Source organism: Cotesia glomerata, linkage group LG9 (genome assembly GCF_020080835.1).
Source record: "Cotesia glomerata isolate CgM1 linkage group LG9, MPM_Cglom_v2.3, whole genome shotgun sequence".
Classification (NCBI taxonomy): Eukaryota; Metazoa; Arthropoda; class Insecta; order Hymenoptera; family Braconidae; genus Cotesia; species Cotesia glomerata.
This window is the reverse complement of record NC_058166.1, coordinates 18,278,801-18,306,686: the sequence shown is the minus strand read 5'-3', so window position 1 is coordinate 18,306,686 and position 27,886 is coordinate 18,278,801. Positions and strand designations below refer to the sequence as shown.

The 27,886-nt window shown below is 28.3% G+C and overlaps 4 protein-coding genes and 1 pseudogene across 14 annotated transcripts; 3 read left to right on the top strand and 2 right to left on the bottom strand.

The window, feature by feature from the left end:
* Nucleotides 1–90: 90 nt before the first annotated feature.
* On the bottom strand, nt 91–13,625 carry LOC123271986 (actin-binding LIM protein 2). 11 transcript variants are annotated; one of them, XM_044738544.1, is made up of 16 exons: nt 10,470–10,491; nt 9,310–9,470; nt 9,042–9,207; nt 8,694–8,946; nt 7,439–7,763; nt 7,232–7,303; nt 6,897–7,083; nt 6,465–6,730; nt 5,577–5,868; nt 5,394–5,480; nt 3,464–3,568; nt 2,222–2,319; nt 2,008–2,077; nt 1,752–1,792; nt 1,170–1,373; nt 91–282 (listed from the first exon to the last, which is right to left on the bottom strand). In XM_044738544.1, the coding sequence occupies exons 1-16, from the start codon at nt 10,474–10,476 to the stop codon at nt 169–171; spliced, it is 2,448 nt and encodes an 815-aa protein (XP_044594479.1). In that variant the 5' UTR covers nt 10,477–10,491; the 3' UTR covers nt 91–168. The 11 variants fall into 11 exon arrangements, with proteins under 11 accessions (XP_044594479.1, XP_044594473.1, XP_044594471.1 ...); XM_044738538.1 differs by lacking the exons at nt 2,222–2,319; nt 10,470–10,491 and adding an exon at nt 13,260–13,625 and having other exon boundaries at nt 1,710–1,792; nt 3,468–3,568; XM_044738536.1 differs by lacking the exon at nt 2,222–2,319 and having other exon boundaries at nt 1,710–1,792; nt 3,468–3,568.
* LOC123271992 (probable DNA-directed RNA polymerases I and III subunit RPAC2) lies at nt 9,688–27,881 on the top strand. Its single transcript, XM_044738553.1, has 4 exons — nt 9,688–9,704; nt 27,123–27,178; nt 27,249–27,349; nt 27,604–27,881. The coding sequence occupies exons 2-4, from the start codon at nt 27,161–27,163 to the stop codon at nt 27,794–27,796; spliced, it is 312 nt and encodes a 103-aa protein (XP_044594488.1). The 5' UTR covers nt 9,688–9,704; nt 27,123–27,160; the 3' UTR covers nt 27,797–27,881.
* LOC123271991 (speckle-type POZ protein-like) lies at nt 14,933–15,847 on the top strand. Its single transcript, XM_044738552.1, has 3 exons — nt 14,933–14,987; nt 15,056–15,656; nt 15,735–15,847. The coding sequence occupies exons 2-3, from the start codon at nt 15,062–15,064 to the stop codon at nt 15,743–15,745; spliced, it is 606 nt and encodes a 201-aa protein (XP_044594487.1). The 5' UTR covers nt 14,933–14,987; nt 15,056–15,061; the 3' UTR covers nt 15,746–15,847.
* LOC123271990 (speckle-type POZ protein-like) lies at nt 18,107–19,922 on the top strand. Its single transcript, XM_044738551.1, has 2 exons — nt 18,107–19,371; nt 19,667–19,922. Exon 1 carries the CDS (start codon nt 18,298–18,300, stop codon nt 19,354–19,356), a length of 1,059 nt encoding a protein of 352 aa, XP_044594486.1. The 5' UTR covers nt 18,107–18,297; the 3' UTR covers nt 19,357–19,371; nt 19,667–19,922.
* On the bottom strand, nt 21,100–25,939 carry LOC123272279 (annotated as a pseudogene).
* Nucleotides 27,882–27,886: the final 5 nt, after the last annotated feature.

The following is a 27,886-nucleotide window of genomic DNA, read 5'->3' as shown; positions in this document are numbered from 1 at the left end:
TGAGGTGATAACTTTAAACTTTGTTTGATGTGATAAATACCAACAGATTGTATTCTTATGGACGATATAATTTACTTTTTTTTTTCTCAGTAATGAAAACGTCTTCAATTTAAATAAATATTATCAGAATGTGCGCTCGGCACTGAGAGTAAAACCACTATAGAGTCATTAAAAGAGTCGAGCACGTCGTTTTATTTCGTTTCGGCGCCATTGGGGTAGTCGATAAAATTCCGAGCGATTGCATTGAAGTATTGCTTCGAATTCGGCATCCGATAAGTGTCGCTGAAAATAAAAATAAAATTATTTAATTTTAATAAACTAGCAACTTTGCAGTCACTATGTAACTGCCGTGACTTGTGAACTATAATAAACAAAATATAAATAAACAAAATTTTTCTTTATTAAATAATGACTTTTGTTAAATTGCACTGTACTTTCTTAAATATTGACATTTTTAAAGATATAAGCTCATCATGATGTTACACTCATCAAGAGCTTTCATTTGAGTACCCACATCAATTTTTCATATATTTTTCATATATTCATATATATGATATATATAAATATAAGAAATATATGAAAAATCGATGTGGGTACTCAAATGAAAGGTCTCGATGAGTGTAACATCAGAATGAGCTTATATCTTTAAAAATGTCAATAATTAAGAAATTATATTGTATTTTGTCAACTTATGATATTTTTAAAGATATAAGCTCATCGCGATGTTACACTCATCAAGAGCTTTCATTTGAGTACCCACATGCATTTTTGATATATTTTTCATAAATACATATATATAATATATATATATCAAATATATCAAATATATGAAAAATTGATGTGGGTACTCAAATGAAAGGTCTCGACAAGTGTAACATCGGGATGAGCTTATATCTTTAAAAATGTCAATAGTTCACAAGATACAAGGTCATTTCTTAATTCTCTTAATAATATGGATTAAAAATATTATTTGTATAATTAATTTTTAATAAAAATTAATTTACCAAATTTTTGATAATTTTAAGAATTTTTTCAACGAATTAATTATGACAAAAAAAAAAATAATTGCCATTTCAAAATTACAAATGCAATTTTTTTAATAATTTTTCAGAGCAAATTTATTTGTTAAATAAAATTAAAAAATTAATTTTAAATCTAATTTTATTTACCTCAAGGTTACAGCGATCTACATCTGCTGGCAGTCTGTAATTCGTAATAATAAGCAAGTGATATGGGTAAAGCTTTGGTGGCTCTGAAGGTGCAGCTCCCATGTCTGGAAGCGAGCGTCGCATATGGTGACCGTGAGTGCCTCCACCAACTGTTCCTAATCCTCCTGTATACGTTGTCGATGACGGGATAATTCCACCATCATTCTGCATCAAATTCACTTACATTAATCAGCAAATATTTATCATTAACATACTTATAATTTATGACAAACATTTCTTACAAGAGCCCGTTACGATTCAGTGTCATGCGGTATGTACAAAAATTTTTTACGTGCGCTATGTTCATTCAAATTACATTTACAAATTTAAATAAAATCTTACTCATGCAACTAATTAAAAACATTTTTTTTTTTAATTAAAATTATAAAAATACTTAATAAATAATAATTTCTTCATTAAAAAAAAAAATAAAACATATTCTTCTCAGTAGACATTTGAAGAAATAGATAAACAAATAATGCAACATTAAGTGCTACAAACCATGCTTGTTCGACGTGAGTAGTACGGGGCTGATGTACATACCAGTGCTCGTCTGTCGACATCCGTAATGCTGCCTGTTGATACTAAAATTTAATGGGATTCAAATAAAAATATTCCGTAATTAATAAGATTATTTAAAAACATTTAAAGTGAATTTTAAATTAAGGAATAATTAACATGCTGTTATTCATAATTATTAATTATTAATTATTAATACTGTAAATTAAAATTTTTATAATTAATTTTTGACACATTAGACATTTTATTAAAAAAAAAAAAAAAAAAATAAATTACTCACTATCCGATTTGCCAGATGAAAAATCAGTGCTGTGTGTTTTGTCGCCCATACCGCTGAATGAGTAATCACCCTGACCAAATAAAATAAATAAGTAAAAATTATAGTGACAGTAAAAAATAATTATAAGTAAATAAAAATAATTTTTATTTTAATTATACACCACAGTGTATGTTTAATAATTATTTAAAAATAAACGCCGCGCAATAAGACTTACAGGGAGAGCAGATACAGAACCACCAGTAGACGAGAAGGTGTGACTTCGCGGTGCCAGACCGTATCCCGGCTTCGGGATGTGTCGAAGGGAGCTCACAACTGGTTTAGAATATTAATCGAACAGTGATAATAATATAAATCAATATAAATAAATAAAATTTATTTTATTAGATTTTTGTGTTTTTTTTTTTTTTTTTATCTTATCAAAAACTCAACTCACGCCTTTATTCCCATACGAATGCCCAACGTTCGCAGCATTTATTTGTACGAATTTTTTAACAGGCCCGGTTTATTGGTAATTATTTTAGACGGTAGTGATAAATATAAACAAGCAAAGCTCTTCACTACTTATTTTTTTAGCGTTAATTATTTGGCTGTTTTTTATTTTTTAAATAAAGTATTAACCTGCACTGATGCTAACTTAATTTATTTCGTGGTAGCTAGACAAACTCTAGTTTTGTTTTGTAAATTTTGTGGATTAAAAAAAAAGAAAAATAAATTTAATATGTGATTTTTGATTTAAATTTTAAAAAATAATTAATAATTAATTTTGTCAAATTTTTGATATTACCTCGAAAATATTGGTCGTATAAAAAAATTTTTTAAATAATAGTTTTTCTAAATTGAATTTTATAAAAAAAATGTCATAATTTTTTTTTTAAACCAATAAAAAAGCCGGAATTTAAAAATTTTGATTTTTATTATTATCAAAAATTTTAATCATTAATTATTAATCTTAATTTTTGATATTACGCCGGAAATATTGGTCGCATAAAAAATTTTTTTGATTAAAGTTTTTCTAAATTTAATTAAAAAAAAAAATGTCTTATAATTTATTCTTAAAACCAATAAAAAAAAAACCGGAATTTAAAAATTTTTATTTTTATAATTATCAAAAATTTGAATCATTAATTATTAATCTTAATTTTTGATATTACGTCGGAAATATTGGTCGTATAAAAAATTTTTGAAATAAAAGTTTGTCTAAATTAAATTTTATAAAAAAAATGTCTTATAATTTTTTCTTAAAACTAATAAAATTGCAATTTAAAAATTTTGATTTTTAAAATTATTAAAAATTATAAGACATTTTTTTGTAAAAAATTAAATTTTTCCCAATTTTTCTAATAAAATATTTTCAGGAAAAATCTTGAGCCTTGTGATAAGTATTATTTTATGAAATAAAATAATAGAGTTTGAATAAAACTACCACGAAAGTGTGCAAGCGTGATTGCTAAAAGACTCACCGACTGATAGTGCCTAGCAGCGTTTGGAAGTGTGAAGGCGCGCTGATTACCGAAAGGTGGATAGTTTCTGGGTGCCGGGGAACGGGCCGATGATCTTCCGACTGGTCAGCCAGGTATAAAAACACACGACACAAACACAAAACACACAAGTATAGAAAATACGATAGATAAAAGTTTTTTAAGTAGATGCAATTTAATGAATTTTATTTTTTAAATATTTAGAGTGCATTTACGTGAAATGAAGATGATATGAAAGGAAGAAAAGCATGTTTGTGTTTGTATGTGATTTTCAGTGGAGTAAATTCATGCAAAAAAAATATAAGATGAGTAATAAATAGATTAAATAATAATTATAAAACTAAAGAACTAAAAGTAATGAGGATGGCTAATGAAACATGATAAGCTGGATGAAAAACTCATACTCAGTTCGAGAGTCAACGACCGTTGCTCGGGTCTTTAATCGGTATCAGGCGTCTTGATCCTCCGACAAAATATTCCAAAAAAAAAATATCCCCGAGACTAAATATCATACAAAATTTATAATAAAAGGGCACAACACGGTAACAAGCTTGTAATTGTTTTATTAAAAAATTTTATTACTTAAGATATTTTGTCCGGCTGTAGCTTCAATACAGAATAAGTTACTAAAAAAAATTAATAATGAAAATGTGTTAGATATTAAGAAAATTTTCACAGTTAACTCTATATTGCTTCATTATAATGAGTGTAAGATGAGTTTTAAAAACACTGAGGTTAATACAAGAAATAGACTGATCTCTCTGCCGAAACGAAACAAAACTGTTTCAAGTAAAAGCTCTAATTATATTGCTATCAAGTACTACAACAAACTACCATATGACTTTAAAAAACTGGATGGCAGTAAAAAGTCAATAAAAAATAAATTAACAAAATGGATAATACAAATTAATATATAATATAATACCGTTTATGATCGTCGAATAAGTATCTTTATGTAATTTACTCATAAGTTTTCTTGGATTTAGGTATACTGTTCCAGTCCTATGTACAGATGTAAAGCATCTCTGTGGGACAGATATTAATGCGTGCTTCCCTTTTGTTGCTATATATTTTATGTATCTGATTTTACTGGTAATAAATATTATTATTATTATTGATAAATATTATTCCTAAGATCGGTGATTTTACTTATTAAAGAGCATTAATATTGTAAGCCAACTTTCCCGATCCAAATGATGGTAGACTAATTCAATTTTCATTTATTAACTATTTTCACCACACTATTGTCGGTATGAGCACTCATACCACATTCTCGCGTGAATATACCCAATAATTAAAAATTTTTAATTTTTAAGACAATTTTTAAGTAAAGATGTTATTTTTTTACTCAATGAAACTCTTCGGTAATCGAAAAAATAATTCGGAATAATAATAATAATAATAATTATTATTATTATTTATTTTGGGGATATTTTGTCGGAGAATCAAGACTCGTCGAACCCTTTAATCACTTTCGTTAAATTATTTTATAAAATACGGTGAGTAATTTTGAAAATTTAATTTCAAAATTTTAAATACAAACGTGAGATATTTAAAACAATGACTTACTGCATGCGAATTAAGGCGACATCATCTTGAAAACTATCACCTCAGCGGTAATGTTGATAATCGTTTGTAGAAATTTGTTTAATTATTTATTATTATTATTATTGTTAGAATTTTTATAACCCATTTTAATTAAACACTGAAATAATTTCAGCAGCCTTTTTTTAATAATTAGACTCTAGGATAATTATTAATCGTGAAGAAGCTGAGCTGTTGAGTGATAAATGTTAGTGTTTAATGTGCGAACGTGTGGACATGTATGAGATGACGGACTCTTAGTTAATGATTGATAATGTAATTCTCTAGCGATTATAAATGATGATAATTATTTTATTAAATTACCATTGTAGCTTGGAGCAGTGCTTGATTTGTAACTAACACCGTCATCGTCTTCCCACGGGCGTGCGTGATCAATATTTCTTGATGGAGCTGTTAGTCATTTAGAAAAATTATTCAATAAAAATAAAATTTATCTTTGACTAATTAATTAATTAAAAATGATAGTTAATAATAATAATAACTCACAAGCACCAACAGGACTTTCGTATCGTAATCTGTAAGTCGGTTCTCGAGCCGCTGACGGAGTTCTCGAAGCGTTTCGTGGGTCGACATTAGCTGCGCGATGTCGCAGATTTTCACGATCTTTTTCTATGTCCTGAAGAAATACTTTAGCAATCCCAGTGTTTATTTTACTCAACTCATCTTCTTCTTTTTTTAATTTCTGCTCAACTTCTTTGATATAATTTTTACGCTCCCCGTCTAATCTGTCTGATCGGTCGGTACCGTCTGTAGCGTCGTCTTCATCATCCGAAACACCCTGAAGAATAATAATATAACTTTTTAAATTTTTCTATTTTTTTACAAAATTTTAAAAATTATTTACATATTTTTTTCTAAAATCTTAATTAATTTTGGTTTCAATTTTTATATAATCAAGTAATTGGTTGGATAAATTATTCTCTAAATATATGATAAATTTTTCAGCAGTTTTGGGCAAAAAAACCTTTTTTATTAATATTATTATTATTATTATTTAATTTTAAAGAAAAATTAGAAATTAAAAAAAAAATAATACTAATTAATTTAAAAAATTAGAAATTAAAAAAAAAATAATACTAATTAATTTGAAAAATAAGTAATTAAAAAAAAATAAATTTCGAATTATTCAAAAAAATAATTATTAATTATTTTAAAAAATCAGTAGTTAGAAAAAAATATTACTGAAAAATTTTCAGCAGTATGTGTTATTGTTTTAGATAAAATGGATTATTTATAATTAATTTTTTTGCCTTGTATAATAAGAATGTTTATCTTTAATTATTTAACTATAATTAATTAGAGTTTAGTGTTGACCCAAAAATTATTTTTTTATAATAAACAATAAGTAACTCAATAAAATGAACAATAAAATACCTTGTAAGTGTCAGACCAGCGTCGACGTCTTTCAGGATCAGTATAAGGATACGGCGGTGCTGGAAAATCGTCTCGTTCTATAGGAGGTTTAGCTCCAGGCGGACGTTTCATTGCATCTGGATAATGAGCGAGCTCAATTGGCTCGTCATTGTCGACCTGACTACCAGCTGCCGGAGATTTTGGTCTCGTTTCGCTGAGCGCGTCTACCAACGCTCGCATTCCTGAACGGCTGCTTCGACCTCCGCTGCTTCTTATCGAGCGCGATGCTGCAGAAAATAAACATATATATATTTATAATAAAATAAAATAATTAAAATATTTATATTTATAATAAAATAAAATAATTAAAATATTTATATTTATATTTTCAATGAATTAAATTAATTAAATAATTAATTTTAAATAGTGTTTAAAAAAAAATCTATCACTTACAATTGGGTCGATGAAAGTGAGGACTAGTCGGTGGCTTATCGTAAGGCTGAATCGGACGTCTCAAATATCCTTGACTTGGTACTTCTGTTAAATAAGAATATGTGCAAATTCTGGAAACGTCTTCGGCGTTACCACGTCCATATTCTCGTAATATCAGTCCAGGACTTCCAGTTCTAGCTGGATAATACTGTAGCATGGTATAAATAATAAATAAATGAATTTTTTAAATAAATTAAAAAAAAATTTTTTTAATAAATTAAAAGAAATTAAATGTTTAAATTTTTGAGGGACAAAATAAAAATGTAATTAAAATTAATGAATGGTGATGATTATACCTTGCGACTCATGCTGCTGTATGGACTGCATATCGACCCGTTGAGACTTGGTGTGCGAGATCTCAATGAAAACTATCGTGTACAAAATAATAAAAAAAAAAACCAAGATAAAAAAAAATCTAAACATAAATAACTAAATAAAATAATAACTGGGAAAAAGTGTAGTGCAGGGTAAATAATATTTTAGTTGTGAAAATAATTGTTTACCTGCATCTCAGATGCACTACTTAATATACGCTCAGATTCTCTGTGTTGAGGAGTATGAACATCTCTAGTTCCATGTCCATTGACAATTCCGTTTGTCCCGGTGGGCCCTGGCCCGCACCGCGGGTGCCAAATTGCGGCTCCTTGCAAGTACATCTCTTCACCATCCCCAAAAGGATCGCCACACTTGGTGCAGCGAGCACAAGTAGGATGGAAGTGATGATTTTCACCAGCTTGCAATACTTTTCCGCTTATGTAGCGACTGCAGTACGCGCACTTTACTCCAAATTGTTTTTGATAGTCCTTCTCGCAATACGGAACTCCATCTCTGTAAAATAATTTGTTATTTTTGTTAAATTGCACTGTAATTTTTTAACTATTAACATTTTTAAAGATATAAGCTCATTATAATGTTATACTTATCAAGAGCTTTCATTTGAATACCCACATGCATTTTTGATATATTTTTCATATATACATATATATAATATATATAAATATATGAAAAATTGATGTGGGTACTCAAATGAAAGGTCTCGATGAGTGTAACATCGGGATGAGCTTATATCTTTAAAAATGTCAATAGTTCTCAAAAAACAATGTCATTTCTTAACTATTTTGACATTTTTAAAGATATAAGCTCATCATTGTGTTACATTCATCAAGAGCTTTCATTTGAGTACCCACATGCATTTTTATATATATTTTTCATATATACATATATAGAATATACATAAATATATAAAATATATGAAAAATTGATGTGGGTACTCAAATGAAAGGTCTCAATGAGTGTAACATCGGGATGAGCTTATATCTTTAAAAATGTCAATAGTTGACAAGATACAATGTCATTTCTTAACTATTGACATTTTTAAAGATATAAGCTCATTATGATGTTATACTCATCAAGAGCTTTCATTTGAGTACCTACATGCATTTTTATATATATTTTTCATATATACATATATATAAATATATGAAATATATGAAAAATTGATGTGGGTACTCAAATGAAAGGTCTCGGTGAGTGTAACATCGGGATGAGCTTATATCTTAAAAAATGTCAATAGTTCTTAAGATACAGGGTAATTTCTTAATTATGCATCTAGAGATTCGACGAGAATGATTTAAAACCTTGAAAAGGCACTAAATTTCACTAAATAAGCCGATTTTATCGTATGACTATCCTGAACACAAAATTTTTTTTATTCTTTTAATAATATTGATAATTAAATTATAAATAAATAAAACATACTTTCCCATGTACTCGCCATGGAGCACAGTATCGCAGCTGTGACATTTGAAGCACCAAACATGCCACTGTCGATCCAAAGCAACGAGGGCTTGTCCCTCTTGAAGTTTTTCACTGCAGCCAGCGCAAGCACCGACGTCATTACCAGTTTCTCTGGCGTTAGCACTTTTTGATCGGCTGTCATGAGTTTTGCTGCCGATCGGCGTCGAGGCTTCTCGTACTGGTATACTGACGCACCGATGACACAAAGCTTGACCTACCAGACGTGTAATAAAAAAGATTAAATCAAACTAAATGCTCCGAGACACTAGACCGGTTTAGAGAGTTACCGAGCATATATATCAAAAGTACCTTGAACCAGAGTAACTTTAGTTCCATGACCTAACAGCGGTTGTCTACACCTCTGGCAATGAAAACAGTTCGGATGAAAAGCGTGTTTCTCTCCAGCAGTCACGACGTCACCTTCAACGTACTCGCCGCATCCAGCGCATCTTGTTCCCCAGCGCTCACGATAGTCCTGAAAGAGACAGTCAATAAAAGTTTTATTACAGCGCTTTGAAATTAAGATTTTATTAGCGGGCTCGACAGTTGAATTGAGTGACGCTAAGTAATCTTTCACCTTTGTACAGTAATAGGATCCTTCTCGAGCAAAAAATCCGCCTTGAGCGAGACTGGCGCTGCATTGCGCGCACTTGAAACAACCGATGTGAAAGTACTTGTCTTGAACTCGCAGCACCTCGCCGCTGCATTTTTTTTTACACGATTGACAATAAGTTTTTCCTGAAACATAAATTCAATAAATTTTGCTTTATTAAATAATTACTTTTGTTAAATTCCACTGTACTTTCTTAAATATTAAGGTTTTTAGAGATATAAGCTCATCCCGATGTTACACTCTTCAAGAGCTTTCATTTGAGTACCCACATGCATTTTTTATATATTTCATATATTTATATATATTATATATATATATATATATATATATATATATATATATATATATATATATATATAATATATGAAAAATTAATGTGGATACTCAAATGAAAGCTCTCGATGAGTGTAACATCAAGATGAGCTTATACCTTTAAAAATGTCAATAATTAAGAAATTATGTTGTATTTTGTTAACTTATGATATTTTTAAAGATATAAGCTCACTATGATGTTACACTCATCAAGAGCTTTTATTTGAGTACCCACATGCCTATTTGATATATTTTTCATATATATATATATATATATATATATATATAAAATATATGAAAAATTAATGTGGGTACTCAAATGAAAGCTCTTGATGAGTGTAACATCAGAATGAGCTTATATATTTAAAAATGTCCATAATTAAGAAATTACATTGTATTTTGTCAACGTATGATATTTTTAATAAACTCATCTTGATGTTACACTCATCAAGAGCTTTCATTTGAGTACCCACATACCTTTTTATATATATATAAATATATAAAATATATGAAAAATTGATGTGGGTACTGAAATGAAAGCTCTCGAAGAGTGTAACATCGGGATGAGCTTATATCTTAAAAAATGTCAATAATTCACGAGATACAAGGTCATTTCTTAATTATGTACCTAGAGACTCGGCAAAAATGATGTGAAACCTTGAAAATGCACTAAATGTCACTAAAAAAAACCGATTTTATCATATGACAATCCCGGAGACAAAATTTTTCTTATTCTCTAAATAATATAGACAATTGATAAAAATGATAATTCAATAAAATTATTTATATTACGGATAATAATTATAATGAACCTTGCATTAATATTGTATGACCTCTGTACTCTGTTCTTACACTAATATCGTCACGTTAATGTCATTCATAAGTGGACTAAATAGGATGTCACAAAGTGGGGTCAAACGTTAAACTAATCGAGCAATAAATTTCTCTCGAAAATAATTTTTTTTATTTTTAATTTTATCTCCACAATTATCAAAACCGTTGATTATCTATATATAATTGATTATTAGCAAACGATAACGATTTTAAAATAAGTAATAAGTTTGCATAACTACCGATAAATTATAAAACGTTTAAATATTAATATAAATACAGACAATTATTTCATCATGACATCGACGCTAATAACATTAGATACTACGAGCCAATATTAGAATGACGATTTGAAGAATCATTCTCTTGTTATCACAAGAATGCCGGCCGGCTAATTTAAGAATATAAACGTATATATAAAGTTCACCTGCCAGTTAAAAACCAAGTACGATAAGATTATCTACACTACAATTATACTTATAATTTATTTCATTTGATTAACTATGTCAATATAAAATTTACGACATTAATATTAAAAATAAATTAAATTTTACGATAAAAAAAAAAATAACCCACTGTAACCTAAATACAATTTTAAACAAAATAAAACAAAAAAAAATTATGAAAATTAATTTAACAGATATTTTATAATTTTAAGAATTTTTTTAACAAATAAATTATGTCAAAGAAAATGAAAAAAAAAATTGACATTTAAATAATTAAAAAAACAAAAAATGCAATTTTTTAGAAATAATTTTTCGGAGCAAATTTATTTATTGAAAAAAAATTAAAAAATGGTCAAGAAAAATATTTTTTTGTTCTAAATTATTACAAAAAAATTTTATTTGTAAAAAACTTTAAAAAATTTTTGTTCTAAATTATTACACAAAAACTGCTAACTTTAATGTCATAAAAAATTACGTAGAATTTTTTAGTTAATTACAAAACACATTTCGGATTATAAAACACTCATCATCATGATGACCATCATCGTCCCCCCTTTTATTTAACAGCCTCTCAACAGATATGACGTCATGTCTAATAAAAATTCCAGCGATAAATCTGTAAACCTGGCCTTGCTTATTTTCAACTATGTTTATTTTGTTTCAACACATTCCAACTATATTTAAATAAATAAATAAATATATTTGTTTACTTTCAATAGCAAAAATTTTGCTCTCGTTAGCACTAATTTAACCGAGTAATTATCCAGCATAATTAAGCCCATTGTATGTGTAATGTACAGGATAGACGTTATGTACATTTGCAGATTGACTTACGTAATTTAAAATTATTATTATTTTACCAAAGATATATTATTTCAAGTTGTATATAAATCCATTAAACCATTATTTTTTTTCAGCTCTTTGCAAAGGTAATCAAGTGTAATTGAGCTCATTAATTTGTCGGTGACAAGTAACTCTGGAAAATCGATATTTATTATATTAAATGAGGTTTACACTACCAATCATACGTACTAATCCTTGTGCTGTATCTCAACCGGTTAAGTCCTTCGAGTTTAAAGAAAATAATCTCAATGGATTTTTTAAAATTAACTCTTTTAATTATTGAATGTTTTTTTCATTTATTCGAAAGGTGTGGCGTCGTTAAGTGTAACAATGGGATGTTGAGAGAGTAGTGGAGTTAGAAAGGACGGAAATGCTGGATTTGTCCTAGAAAATACTAAACTAATTTTAGCTGGTGCTGGTATAGGGCATACCATTAGAGAAGATGAAAATCAAGTTAGCCGACTTCTAAAAATTTATAGAATTGTTTTTTATTGAAAAAATTATTACAAAAAAATTTTTATTAAATTTTTTAAAAATATTTTTTTGTTTTAATTTATTACAAAAATATTTTTTTGTTCTAAATTATTACAAAAAAATTTTTTTAAAATTATATTTGTAAAAAACTTGAAAAACTTTTTATTAAATTTTTTAAAAATATTTTTTTCTTCTAAATTATTACAAAAAAATTTTTTTTTAATTTTATTTGTAAAAAACTAAAAACTTTTTATGAAATTTTTTAAAAATATTTTTTTGTTCTAATTTATTACAAAAATATTTTTTTGTTCTAAATTATTACAAAAAAATTTTTTTTAATTTTATTTATAAAAAACTTTTTATGAAATTTAAAAAAAAAATTTTTTTGTTCTAATTTAATTATTAAAAAAAAAAAAATGTCGGCTAACTTTAGTATTATTTAGAGAAGTGTCTCCATGAGGAGTCAAACATTTTCTGAAAACATCATACTCATACATGCATCAAGTGTTAGATTTTACACACGTATCTATACATAGACACTTATATTTAATATTTAATATAAATATAAATATATAAATACGTGGATAACTCACGGAGGAGTAGAGGGTGCTATCAAAATAAATTTTTTAAAATAATTAGAATAAATTCTGTTCAATATAGGGCGTAACACCCACACTCTGCTTCATAAAACTCTCTTCTATTCTTCCTCTTTTTTTCTCATTCTCATTCTCATATATATATATATATATTTATACACTGCAGCCTTTACTCATGTGCGGCATACCATTCAATGTAGTAAATAATTATTACACGTTGATTGTGCTAAAATAATTTAATGTACATGACTATATACACACGCTGCACACGCTGGTGGATGTCATAATATTTAATTAGTATAAACACGTACGTATATGCGAGGACAATAAAAATAAATTAATGATTTAAACGGTAGCCGGTTGAGAAAAATATTAATTAAATAAAAAATTATTAAGGCTATTGTTTACTCACCCATTGTCACTAGATTATTTTAAAAAGTTAACACAATTATTTATTCCGGGTCCAGTGAAATTTCAATTTATAATAATAAGATACGCCTAGGAGTATCTTGATGAACGGTTGGTCCAACTGTTGTAATCCAACAATCACAGTACTTTTTTTATCGATGTTTAGTTTAATATTATGTCCTGACAACTAGCTCGATTTTTGACTACTAACAGTCTTTAAGATTAACACTCATACTTCTGATGCATGATACTGTACACTGGTGAGCTCTGTGCTCTCTCAGTTCTCGCTTTACTCGGAATAATTAGCTATTACGAGAGAGCTGAGAGAGAGATTACGCTGCACGTCACTCGAGGATTTTTTTACTGTCTCACTCGCTCACTGGATTTATTAGCGCTGCCACGAAGCGAGAGGAAATTGTAGGACTTACTGACTGTCGCGCTGGAAGTTTTTTAAAATTGTAGTCACTATTCCTGAAGTTAGGTCTAGAGTGGCGCTAGTGTTGTTTTCTTGATTGCTTTAATATAATTGCGATTAAAATTGTTCAAGAGACTCGCGGTTGCTAATATTTACGATAGGACTGCCATGAAATATTCAACAATTTGAAGGTATCATTTTTTTTTTAATTAATCACAATACTTTTTTCTTTTTTTTAATTAACTAATACATCTTATATTTTTTTTAGATGAGACAGAAGAAAAAATTTTATGAAAATTAATTTAGCAGATATTTGATAGTTTTTAGAATTTTGTTAACAAATAAATTATGGGAAAAAAATAAGAAAAAAAAATTGACATCTAGAAATTTAAAAAAATAAAAAATGCAATTTTTTATAATAAATTTAATTGTTAAATAAAATTAAAAATTGGTCAGGTGACAGCTAACTTTAATGTTATAAAAATTTTAATAGTTTATCAGGATAATTATTTCAAGATTATTATTATGATCATTAAAATAACAATTAAAAATTTATGTTTTGTATTTTTTGTCCTGAGTAGGTATCAATATTATATTGCTTGAATAAAATTTTCTCATAATTAAGTTTTGCTTGTATTTTATAAATAATTACATGAAAATGAAGTTAGCTGACATTTGAAAATTTTTAAAAATTTTTTATTGAAAAAATTTCAATTAAAAAGTTAAAAAAAAAATTTCACATGTAAAAAACTTGAAAAATTATAAGTGCAATTTTTTATAAATATATTTTTAGTTGAAATTTAATTAAAAAAGAAAAATAAAAAATTTTTAGACATCTGCTAACTTCAGTGTCATATAATTACTTTTAGGAAATAAAATAGTTAAAAAAATGTTATGATTTTTTTGTCTGTATATTAATTATACATTTTAATAATTTCTATATGTTCAAATTCAGATTATTTATTATTATTATTCAAAGATTGTAGCAGACGTATGGCAATTTTTCTTTTAATTTATAAAAACAATACAAAAAAATGCACTCGATGATTTTTAAAAATTCTTGTACAATTTTGAATGATGCTGAAGTTTAAAAAAAAATAAAATTACAACCATTAAATTCAAATTTATTTAACAGTTTTTAAAATTGAGCTCTTAGTTTTTGGCGCATAATTTTTTTAAGAATCAGTTTTTAAAACTATTTAAAAATTGGCGGAAGAAAATGAGGCGCCACCTGTAGATGGCGCGCAATAAAAAACCATATGTTTGCTCACTCTTTCTGAATTTAATTTCAGGGTGTGTCTTTCATCGCTTTCATTTGTCAGTAATTATATATAATTAATAATAATATTAATATTTATTAATTACATAACTAAAAATATTTATAGATAAAAATGGCAAATAAATGTCAACTGGTAGATTTGAAGGAGCTTTACAATACTAAGCTGAACAGTGATTTTACTATTATTGTTAAGGGTAAACAGTTCAAGATTCATAAGGCAATTCTAAGCGCCCACAGTCCAGTTTTAGCGACTCTGTTTACCAACGATACGGTTGAAAGACAAACCAACGAAGTTTCTATATTAGATATATACTTAACTTCTGAGATATTTGAAAAGCTCTTGGAATATATTTATACCGACAAAGTGTCAAATCTGGATCAAGTTGCTGCTAATTTGTTTGAAGCTGCTCACAAGTATCAGATGACCTCACTTTTGAAAATTTGTGAAGAATCACTCCGTGAATCTTTGAACCCTGAAAATATTATCCAGACGTTAATTTTAGCAGATCGTTGTAATGCAAAAAATTTAAAGGATTTTATTTTGGATGATATGCGCCGCAATTACTCATTGGACATTTTGAGCTCTATAGGTTATGATGAAATAAGCCAAACAAATCTTTCTTTGTCATACGATGTGCTCGTCATAATTGCGGAAAAATTAGATTCATCTATTGATTGGAAAAATCCCATGCTCCGTAGTTTCAAATGTTAGTGGTACTTCTTATGCTTTTATTAATATTTTTATTTATTTTTTCTGATTAGTAAATTAAATTTTTTTTTTTCAGTGCGACGATAGTCAGTTTTCAAATGAAGATTCTTCAGTTTCTTAATTATTTTATTTATTCTATTATTCAGAGAAATTACAATAAAATATTTGTATATGATCCTGAAATCAGCTTATTGCACGACTCATGATGCGAAGCATCAGAGAGTGCTTTACGATCGAAAAATTTTTTTCGCCTCATTTTAGCAACTATTTTTAGTATTATAGCCTTGTTAGTTCACGGAATCAAGATATTTTGCATACTATTGTCGAGATAATTTAATGGAGATTAATTCCATACTTTCTAAAAATTGATTTACTGCAATAGAAGCGGAAAAAAACATCAAAATAGGTTAAAAAATTTTTCTGTCGGCAATTAATTTTGACCAAGTTTTTTTTTTTTTTTTTTATATTTCATAATTAAATGAGCATTATGAGTCGTGCACTTTTGGATTTTCCAAACTTTTTATATCTATCCAGTTTTTAAATTGCTTTGAAATATCTACTTTAAAAATTTTTTTTGTTAAAATTTTGTTAATTTTCAAGATTATTAAAATATGTCAATAAAGTTTCACAGTTAAGCCTTAACTTTTCTACAAATTACTATAATAATAGCAAAATAAAAAAAAGACCATTCGGCAGCCGAAATGGAAGTAGATTTCATCATGAATAGAAAAAAATATAACGAAGATTGTATACAGAACTAGGGCTTTTAACTTATATGCAATCGACAAAAATATATATCGACGGACAAATACTAAAACCAGTGCAATAGCAAATTTCATAATTGGCATAGGGGAATGGGGCATAATTTTGAGACTACACATATGACATGGTACTCACATTAAAGCTTATTTAAAGAGCTTTCGGATGCAATTTACAGAATTGCAATAAGTTATCCCATTCAAAAGTTATTCGAGTTCGAAAGTGAAGAAATATGAATTTTTATGATTTTCAAAATTTTGAAATCCTGGTATTTCTAAATTACTTGACCGATTAAGCTCATCTTCGAACTTGACTTTGGTATTTATCTGTAGAATAAGTATGTTGAGTTTGGTAGAGATCCGTTGTAAATTGGCGACGCTATCGTCCTGACAAGCCGCGTTATATCCCATATATATATATATATATATATATATATATATATATATATATATATATATATATATATAAATACATACATATATAAACTTTTGAACCATATGCATTTTCTGAATTCGCTTGACGAGCTGAGTCGAAATATAGCAAAATTTTTCAAAAGTTCCGTCATGAGGACCAATGCAATAGTTAGATTTCTATGAAATCTACTAATAACCTTATGTTTCATTAGCGCTGCCACGAATGCGAGGGGAAATTGTAGGACTTACTGACTGTCGCGCCGCGAGTTTTTTAAAATTGTAGTTACTATTCCTGACGCTCGGTCTAGAGTGGCGCTAGTGTATTTTTCTAGATTGTTTTTAGTGCAATCTGGCTTTGTATTTTATTTTGACAGTTGACAGTTTAATAAGTAAATAATTGTGTTGACATTAACAATTAATTTGTTTATTAATTAAATTTTTTTAATTATTAATTCTAGGATTTATTTAAATAATAAAATTATATGTAATTTTGTTTTAAATTGTTGGGAAAATTGATTGAACTTGAAGAAGTAAGAGATACGTGATTATAGTGAAGTTAATATAATTCAACACTAAAAATGTTTTTAGAATTTTATAGCAGTGAATTTATTGTAAAAACAATTATTAGTGAAAATTTTAAAAAGTATTTTAATTAATTTTCGAAAATTTTTTAAATTAACAGCTGACAGCTAAATTCAGTGTCATAATGTGTTATTATTTTGACAGGTCATTGTTATAAAATAAAATTGTTTTAAATAATTTTTTATGATGAAATATTTGCAGATAATTTATTTTAAGTGATTAGTTCTTTAATAAGGTCTAAAATTTATAACACTAAAGTTAGCCGACGTTTTTAATTTTTCGATTTTTTTTTAATTATTAAATTAGAACTAAAAAATATTTTTTAAAAATTTCACTTAGAGTTTTTCAAGTTTATAACAAATGAAAATTTTTTTTTATTATTTTGTAATGAAAATTAATGTAGCATATATTTAACAATTTTAAAATAAATAAATTATGGCAAAAAAAAACAATTAGAAAAAAAATTGACATCTAAAAATTAACAAAAATAAAAAATGCAATTTTTTAAAAATAATTTTTTGCGACAAATCTTTTTACTAAATAAAATAAAAAAATTGTCAAGTGACTGCTAATTTTAATGTGATATAATTTTTTTAATAAAAAAAATTTATTATAATTAATTTTCAATTTAATTAAAATAAAAAACTAACAATAATTCATAATTAATTAGAAGTAACAAGTGGCGCTTATAAATCCTGTAAAATATTCGCACTATTTACAATCAACTCCGTTTACCTCCTTCGCGTTGTAAAAAAAATCGTGCTCCAAAAACGGCGTAAAAATAACCAAAACTGCCTCGCAAAATAAATCACGCTCCAATTAAAGCGATTAATTAAATCTAAATAAATTTGTGCTGTCACTTGATTAAAAAAATTAAAAACGGCCATGCAAGTTCAACGAGGTTACACCAACGTTAAGAAGCACGTGATTTTATACGAATGGCAAATAAACGAAATAAGTTCATACATCGAAAAGTGTGATGACAACACCGACCAAAATATATTCCTGCAGTCTCCGAATTTCGCAGCAGGGAGTAGCCTAGAGAAGAGATGGAACCTAGAATTAAAATCAAGCCCGAAGGACGTTCAGTCAATGGATAAAAAATGGCTGTCGATATTTCTGATGCTTTCTACGGAATCAAGCGTTGAGGCGAAAACAAAGTACCTGTGTTTTATTTTAAACCACAAAAATGAGAGAGTTAAAGTGAAAAATTTCAGCAAAACATTCACAGGTGTTGGAGGTTGGGGAAATCGTAAATTTCTGGACAAGAATGAGCTGCTGGAGAGGAAAGATCAGCTAATACCCAACAACACACTGACTATCGGCATCGAACTCACAGTCTTTGATAGCTTCACAAACATCTCCACCAGCTTGGCTGCCTTCACCAGGAACAACGCTCGCTTGGCTGATGATTTCAAGAATCTGTTGGACAGCAAGATTGGCAGCGACGTGGTTCTGTCAGTGAAGGACCAAATTTTCAACGCACACAGGCCTATTTTGATAGCTAGGAGTCCAGTGTTCTCGACGATGTTCTCTCTGGAGATGAAGGAACGGAAAGAAGACAGAGTCAGTATCATGGACATTGATCCAGAGATCTTCAAAAGCCTGCTGGAGTTCATCTACACTGACGACGTCTCCAACCTGGAGGCCATTGCTGAGGACTTGCTCGAGGTGGCTGACAGGTACATGGTGGACTCTCTAAAAGCCAGGTGTGCTGAGACTCTTTGTCAGTCGCTCACTGTTGACAATGCTGTCAAGTTACTCATGCTTGCTGAGAGGTACAACGTCAAGGATATGCTCGATTTAGTCTCTGAGTTTATTTTGACCAACGCCAAGAGTGTCATTGAAACCCCGGATTACAGCGTCATGGAGAAGTCGAATCCTTCCTTAGGGCTGGTTTTATTCAAAAAATTTGCTCACTTTAATTCTGATCGAGCGACGTGATTTATTTTTTTACAAGTAATTTATTTTCACTTATTTATTTATAATTTTTATAAAAAAATTAATTACAAAAAAAATACTTAAAAAAATTTTTACTAATAGTTTTTTTTTAATTTTTACATTTAGAATATTTTTATTGAATTTTTTTTTTATATATTTATTTATAATTTTTATAAAAAAATCAATTACAAAAAAATGCTTTAGATAATTTCCACCAATAGTTTTGTTTAATTTTTACATGTGGAATTTTTTTGTTGAATTTTTTTTTTTTTCTCAATTCCAGTTTGGTAATATTATTATTTTTTTTTTGCAGGTTCTATGGACAATTATGAAATCATGTGCTAGGAAAAATATAACAATAGTTGTAAAAATCATCATTAACTTTTAAATATGATAAATTTTAAATGATGGCAAAGGTAATAAATCCTTTAGGCAATGACAGAAATCAGATAATTTTGTATTTTTATATGTATGTATTTTATAAGAAGAAATAACGATGGTACATTGACCATAAAAAAATATAATGTAAATTATTAAAGATAAAATTTAATTCTATTAATAATTAAAAGCTAGTGTTATGATTTTATAATTATTTTTGTATTAAATACTTTCATTTTTGTATGTAATTATTATTATTCATTATAAATAAAATAATTAGTAATTATAAATACCTTGTCTAATAAATCTCATTTTATTAACAATTAAAAACCAATTATTTTGTATCTAATATTTGAATTAATCTGTATTAAAATTGTTATTCTTTATTTTTCTTCCGAAGAATATAAATTATTAATAAAAATATTTACATTATTAACAAGTTATATTTTTTTTTAATTTATTATTATTGGTAGAGATTTATTGAAAAATTTTAGAATTTTTTATAGTTTTAATATACTGTTTAGATAAATCGCGTGCCTAAAGATAAAAGGGCGTATATGTTTTTTTTTAATTGCCAATCGAGTAGTAGACACATTCTACGTTTAAAATTTAAAAAAAAAAAAAAAAATGACAAAGGTAAAAGGTGGAATGTTTTTAATTATACACCCTTTTACTTCTAAGAATTCGAAATTTTGGTGATCTAAAGGTGAAAGGGCGTATAATTTTTTTTTTCGGCTAGTTTACAAAAGAAGATATTCGTAGTTTAAAAATGTGAAAAAAAAACTTTCTGTGTTAATGGCGGCGTAAAATCTCAACTATACAATTTTTTAAAGTTAAAAAAGAAAATATATTCAAAAAACAATAAAGTACGCGTGATTCAATTATTTACGTAATTTTTAATTTAAATTAATTATTTAATTTTTACGTAATTTATTTTTGGTTGATTTATTTTCTATTTGTTTATATCTTCTCTTTGTATATGAGGCTGTTATTTTAGTATAACTTATCTTGTGAAACTATTATTCAACATTTGGAATCAACATTACAATTTTTTTTTATGCGCCCTTTTACCTTTAAGTAGTACTTTTCTTATAGCTGAAAGGGCGTATGTCTTGAGATAGTCGAGAGAGTCGAGGATATTTTTTATTATTAAAAACAAATAATAATTACTACATACATTATATTACATAAGTACTTTAAGCTAATATTAATTAAAAATTTTTACCCGCAACATATTTTATTTTATTATTATATTTTTTACATCTTATTCTTACTAATCAATTTTTTTTCTAAATAAATATTTTATAGAAACTTCGACGAATAAATAAATAACTAAATTTATTTACAAAAATTATTTTTTAAGCCATTATTAATACCAATTAAATTACTTAACATACATATTAAATGTATGTTTTTAAAACTTTCAGACATTAGATCATTAAAATATTGCAATCCTTCTTGAAAAAATTCCCAATGCGTACTCCAATCTTTTTCATTATGCATCAGCGTTATTGGCAGGTCCAGCAAATTTATCTAAAAAAAAAAAAGAAAAAAAAAACCCAAAAATAAATTCTCAATTTCAAGTATCAACTTACAGAAAAAAAAAAAAAAAAAATAATTTACCCTCAATTTTCAGAGCCGAAAAATTTTTGAAAATCATCAGAGCCAAGCATGGATTCGCAGCCTCCATCAATTTGTATCCTTCAGTTTGAATAACAGTCTCAGCATTGATCCTAATATACTCAGTGACATACTTGAACATTATTTCAGCGTTGAGACGATCAGCAAGAAGAATCATCCTCGCTGCGTTTTCAATATTGACAGACATGCAGAGCTCTTCAAGACAAACTTGCTTGAGAGTTTGAACTTGATATTTATCAGCAACTTCCACCAAGTCTTCAGCTACGGCATCCAGGTCAGCGACTCTGTCAGTGTACATGAACTCCAACAAGCTGTTGAACATGTCAGGACTAATATCCGGGATGTTAATCCCATGTTCTTTGTTCTCTCGCATGCCGGAGTTCAGCATAGCTCGAAAGACAGGACTACGAACCATCAGCACGAGCTTGTGTGCTCGAAACTTTTTCTCTCCGACAATGAAAGTCACGTCGGCGTCCATTTTTGTGTCAAAAAGATCCTTGTAGTCGTTGGTCATCAATCGCTTTGACTCGTTAAATGGAGGATAAGTGGAAATTCTCCAGTAATCATCAAAGACAGTGAGCTCCACTCCCAATGTCAGCGTGTCATACGGTGCCAATTCGTTTTTCTTCTCCAGCAGCTCACTTTTAAGAATGAATTTTTGATAACCTAAACTCTGATGGGGGTCATACACCTTGCTGAATGTATGCACATTAACTCGCTCTCTTTTGTTGTTTAAAATAAAATAAACAGCTTTTGTTTTTATTTTTCGCTGGGTATTCAATGAGCGTAGAAATATTGATACGTAATTTTTTACCTCTGTCGACTGGCCGTTGAATTTTAAATGAAGCTGCCATAAATCTTTGACATGAGAATCAGCTGAGAATTCCGGAGAAAAAAGAGATTCACTTTCTTCGGAATTATATGAAGAATTTATGTATGAACTTATCTCATTTATCATCCAATCGTAAACAACAGTGTGTTTTTTTACAATTGTATAACCTCTTTTCTTCTTTATGGTGTCTGACATTTTTATTATTTTTTTTTTTTTGCAACTTAACCAAGATACTAAGCACTTTATTATTGTATTGTTCTTTCTATAAATAATTACTCAAATAAAATAATATTAATTTTCTAAATTGTAAAAACTGCACTAGAGTCCACGTGTGTTTACTCAAAATATTACTGTTTACATTTTTCTCTCTTACGCTTCTCTACAGCAGCGCTGCCTGGTAGTATTTGTTAAACTAACTCCAATAACCAAGCTTTCAAGCTGTCGGTTGGTATCAGACCCCAGCAAATCCAGCAAATATAAAAGTTTATTATTTATTATTTATCGGAGAAATAGAGAGAATCAACTCTCTCTCTCTCAATATAGATAAGTCTACATTTATAACTTTCGGCAGTTATAAAGATAGTTACCCAACTGAGTTTGAAGTACATATTAATTATAAGCCGTTGAAAAGAGTTGAACATTGTAAATATCTTGGAATACACTTTGATAATCATATGAGATGGAACAACCATGCTCTGGAATTATTCAAAAAACTCAAATATTTCACTTTTGTATTTTACAAACTGACAGGAATATTAAATCCACAAACCATGAAAATAATATATCATGGACTACTCGAAAGCATAATAAATTATGGTATTATTGCCTGGGGAGGTGCATATGATAAGTCAATTAAAATCATCTCAAATATACAAAATAGATTACTAAGTAAATTGTGCGTAACTAATATCAACAACACTCCCCTTGGGATCAGAAAAACTTTCATTACCACCCCTGTTAAAAAACTCCAATAAGATCCCATTAAAAGCGACAAAAGCCACTTAGAAACCAATAAAATTTATGGGTTTCTAAGTGGCTTTTGTCGCTTTTGATGGGATCCTATTGGAAATTTTAAACAGGGACTGCGTTATCTTTCTATTATCAAGATTGCATAAATCTCTATAATGATAAAATAACTTGTACAAGACATAAACAACTGTCACTACCAAAAATAAGTAAAACAATTTACACACAATGTGCTTATTATGTAACTTTAAAATATTACAATAAATTACCAATAGAGATGAAAACTTTGAATGATAAGAAGAAACTAATAAACAAAAAACTCAGAGAATGGATAAAAATAGATAATTAGTTAAAAATCGTGATATAAATTTAAGTGTTGCAACAATATTACTTATAAAACTTATATAAATAACTAGCTTGCTAGGTTGATTTTCTTTTAGCTTGCACTGTATTAAGTATTACTATATTACTATCTTATATATTAAGAGATTGTTGATAATAAAATATATTTTTGTTAATATGTACTCGTTCTATGCACAGATTAATAATAATAAATAAATAATTAAATACAACGCACTGGTTATTTATTTAAAAAAATAATAATTTTTTAGATATTATTGGAAAACAGCGTATTATAAAAATTAGTTCCATTATCTGAAGGTCTTCTGATTCTACTGTAATTGGTAAATATTTCTACTGTCGTTAATTGGTTATATTTATAAAGTTTTTTTTTTTTTTTATTTATAGATTTTTGATTAAAAAAAGGTTCGTTAAATAAAAAGAATGTTGGATCCATGTCCTTTACGGTGTAATTAGATAGTATTAAAAATTTTGAATATTTTAATGGCTGTTGCTAGTCGTCCGCTAAGCGGATAAATATATTTAAAAGTTATCTAGACACTTCTTATTTTAATGCTCTATATTTTTCAGTAAATCTCAAGCCCAACCACTGCCCGATTTGCTCAGATACAAGAGCCAAGATGACGAACCACCACAAAGAACTAGACAAAATGATCGAACGCTTGAATAAGGCTAAAAGGCAAATCTTGGGACCGTGTTCAAATTTATCAATTTATGTTTTACAGAATAACAACGAAAGAGTTTGATACTATTATGGAGACGTTCCCTAATGTTTGTGCAATATCGCTACAAGACCGAGTAAAGATCGATATCTGCTTACATTTACTAAAATTTATTCGTGAGTACTTAGAACGGTGGTACCCATACAAAACCGCAAAGGATGAATTCGACGCGGCGAAAGAAGAAGCCAAAGCTGCTGAAAAAAGAATGCAGGACGCCATGAAGAACAACGCTCCCGACCGTGATAAACTCGTCACCGAATCTCTTCATGCCGACTACAGGCGAAAGATCGCACAGGAAGCAGCTAACAAAGCCATGTTGCGATTATGGTGATCCTCGTCTCAATTTCGAGTAAATAAAACCTTTGAATATTTTCTCGATGTTTAGACTGAATCTCATATCTTTCAAATATCAATATTTCTAGTAATAATTTTTTCATATTGTTTAAAGATTGGGTTGCGGTCAACCAGTCAGATCGACAACATTCCGAATTATCAAAAGTGTTTTTCTTTAGTCAAGTTTATATTTTTCAAAATTTTTTAAAGCATTTTTTTTGTAATTAATTTTTTTATAAAAATTATAAATAAAAAAAAATTCAATAAAAATTTCCATATATAAAAATTGGGGAAAAAAAAAAAAAAAAAAAAAAAAAAAAAAAAAAAACTATTACTAGAAACTTTTTAAAGCATTTTTTTTTGTAATTAATTTTTTTATAAAAATTATAAAAAAATAAATAAAAAAATTCCACATATAAAAATTAAAAAAAATTATTAATGGAAATTTTTCAAAGCATTTTTTTATAAAAATTATAAATAAATAAGTGAAAATAAATTACTTGTAAAAAAATAAATCACGTCGCTCGATCAGAATTAAAGTGAGCAAATTTTTTGAATAAAACCAGCCCTAAGGAAGGATTCGACTTCTCCATGACACTTTAATCCGGAGTTTCGATGACACTCTTGGCATTGGTCAAAATAAACTCAGAGACTAGATCGAGCATATCCTTGACGTTGTACCTCTCAGCAAGCATGAGTAACTTGACAGCATTGTCAACAGTGAGCGACTGACAAAGAGTCTCAGCACACCTGGCTTTTAGAGAGTCCACCATGTACCTGTCAGCCACATCCAACAAGTCCTCAGCAATCGCCTCCAGGTTGGAGACGACGTCAGTGTAGATGAACTCCAACAGACTTTTGAAGAGATCTCGGGATCAATGTCCATGATACTGACTCTGTCTTCTTTCCGTTCCTTCATCTCCAGAGAGAACATCGTCGAGAACACTGGACTCCGTGCCATCAAAATAGGCCTGTGTGCGTTGAAAATTTGGTCCTTCACAGACAGAACCACGTCGCTGCCAATCTTGCTGTCCAACAGATTCTTGAAATCATCAGCCATGCGAGCGTTGTTGCTGGTTAAGGCAGTCAAGCTGTTGGGGATGGTTGTGAAGCTATCAAAGACCGTGAGTTCGATGCCGATAGTCAGTGTGTTGTTGGGTATTAGCTGATCTTTCCTCTCCAGCAGCTCATTCTTGTCCAGAAATTTACGATTTCCCTAACCAACACCTGTGAATGTTTTGCTGAAATTTTTCACTTTAACTCTTTCATTTTTGTGGTTTAAAATAAAACATAGGTATTTTATTTTCACCTCAACGCTTGATTCCGTAGAAGCATCAGAAATATCGACAGCCATTTTTTATCCACTGATTGAACGTCCTTCGGGCTTGATTTTAACTCTAGGTTCCATCTCTTCTCTAGACTACTTCCTGCTGCGAAACTTGAAGACTCCAGGAATATATTTTGGTCGGTGTTGTCATCACACTTTTTGATGTATGAACTTATTTCGTTTATTTTCCATTCATACAAAATCATGCGCTTCTTAACGTTGGTATAACCTCGTTAAACTTGCATGGCGATTTTTAATTTATTTTTTTAATCAAGTGACAACACAAATTTATTTAGTTTTAATCAACCGCTTTTATTTGAGCTGCGATTTATTTTGCGAGAGTTTTTATTATTTTTACGCCGTTTTTGGAGCACGAATTTTTTTTACAACGCGAAGGAGGTAAGTGAAGTTGTTGATTATAAATAGTGCGAATATTTCACGTGATTGATAAGCGCCACTTGTTACTTCTAACTAATTCTCCAATAAAATTATTGTTAGTTTTTCATTTACAGTTAATCAACAATCAATTAACAAAATTTTTTTGAGTAAAATCAAAAATAAAAAATCACTACATCTCCAAATTAAATTAAAAATTTCTTCATTAAACATCTAAGTATTTATAAACAATTAATGCAAGTATTTAAAAAAAATAAATTAGATAAGTGTAACCTTTACACAATTAGTGGTTAGTTAGAAAATGAACAGGTATTTTTTGATTAAAAAAAAAAATCTTAAGATGAACGATCCCCTTCCCTTACCTACGTTGCGTAAATTTCAATTCTTTTTTTTCTGATTGTTTATTCCGAAAAAGGTGATTGGGCCTGTTTTCTCCACCACTATTTTTCCTGAAAGCAATCCAACCAATTATTTGTAAATGAGATTAATTAAATAAAAAAAATTTCAATTAATCGCTACCTTTATTAGTTTCTTCTATTTGTTCAGCAACAGCAACATTTGAGGTTAAGTTACGTTTTATTTGATTATTAAAAAATTTTCCTATATAATAATTTTAAATGACAAAAGGTGGAAAAAGCACCTGCTGTTGATTCTGTTGATGCCCGCGCATTGTTCAAAAAATATAATGTCACTGAATCAGCTTCTAATTATGACCGCAAGTGGCGCTCAAAATTTCCAGACTTGTTCATTTCATTATCATTTATATTTATAGTCACATTTAGTATTGTTTAGTATGTAGTATTGGAATTGGTACAAGAGTAGTGGAAATAATAACAACTAACCACGTAAAAAATGGTCCGACTTGCAGAGGTAAAAATTTATAAATCATTTTATTAAAAAATTTTCTAAATAAATCAAATAATATTAAAATTATTTTCAGTTAGCTGGTGATCAAATTTCCGGAGATCAATCTCGGACATTTGTTTTTCAAGACGAAGGCCACACTCTAGGAAATGCTCTCCGGAGTATTATTACACACTAGTAAGTTAAATTAAATTATTATTTTCAATTAATTATTAATAAACAATGACATTAAAGTTAGCAGTCATTTGACAATTTTTTTATTTTATTAAACAACAAAATTTGTTCTAAAAATTATTTTTAAAAAATTGCATTTTTTATTTTTTTAAATTCCTAAATTTTATTATTTTTTTTTTTATAATTTATCCATTAAAAAAAAAATTATAAAATATCTAAATAAATTTAAATTAATAAATTAACCTTTAAAATTTCAGTCCCGACGTGGAATTTTGTGGTTATACCGTGCCACATCCCGCAGAGCCGAAAATGCACTTCAGGATCCAGATGAAAGGCAACGGCCGTGCCGTCGATGCACTGAGACGTGGCCTCAAAGACCTCGAGGCAGCTTGCGATCATGTCACCCAGGTTTTTACTGAAAAATATGAAGCTTTTGTTAATGAACAATAATTTTTTCTAACTTTAAATTAAGTACTGTACAAAAATACACTATCAATAATATTTCTTTAATATAAATTATAAAATAAATTTATTATTTAA

Excerpts from the sequence above, each read along its gene's own strand:
- LOC123271986 (XM_044738544.1), bottom strand. Across the intron at positions 9,208-9,309 it reads GATCCTATTACTGTACAAAG|GACTATCGTGAGCGCTGGGG; the intron begins GTGAAAGATTAC and ends TGTCTCTTTCAG. Across the intron at positions 2,078-2,221 it reads GTTCTGTATCTGCTCTCCCT|GGTGATTACTCATTCAGCGG; the intron begins GTAAGTCTTATT and ends TTATTTGGTCAG.
- LOC123271991 (XM_044738552.1), top strand. The coding sequence starts at position 15,062 with ATGGCAAATAAATGTCAACTGGTAGATTTGAAGGAGCTTTACAATACT.
- LOC123271990 (XM_044738551.1), top strand. The coding sequence starts at position 18,298 with ATGCAAGTTCAACGAGGTTACACCAACGTTAAGAAGCACGTGATTTTA.
- LOC123271992 (XM_044738553.1), top strand. Across the intron at positions 27,350-27,603 it reads CGGAGTATTATTACACACTA|TCCCGACGTGGAATTTTGTG; the intron begins GTAAGTTAAATT and ends TTAAAATTTCAG.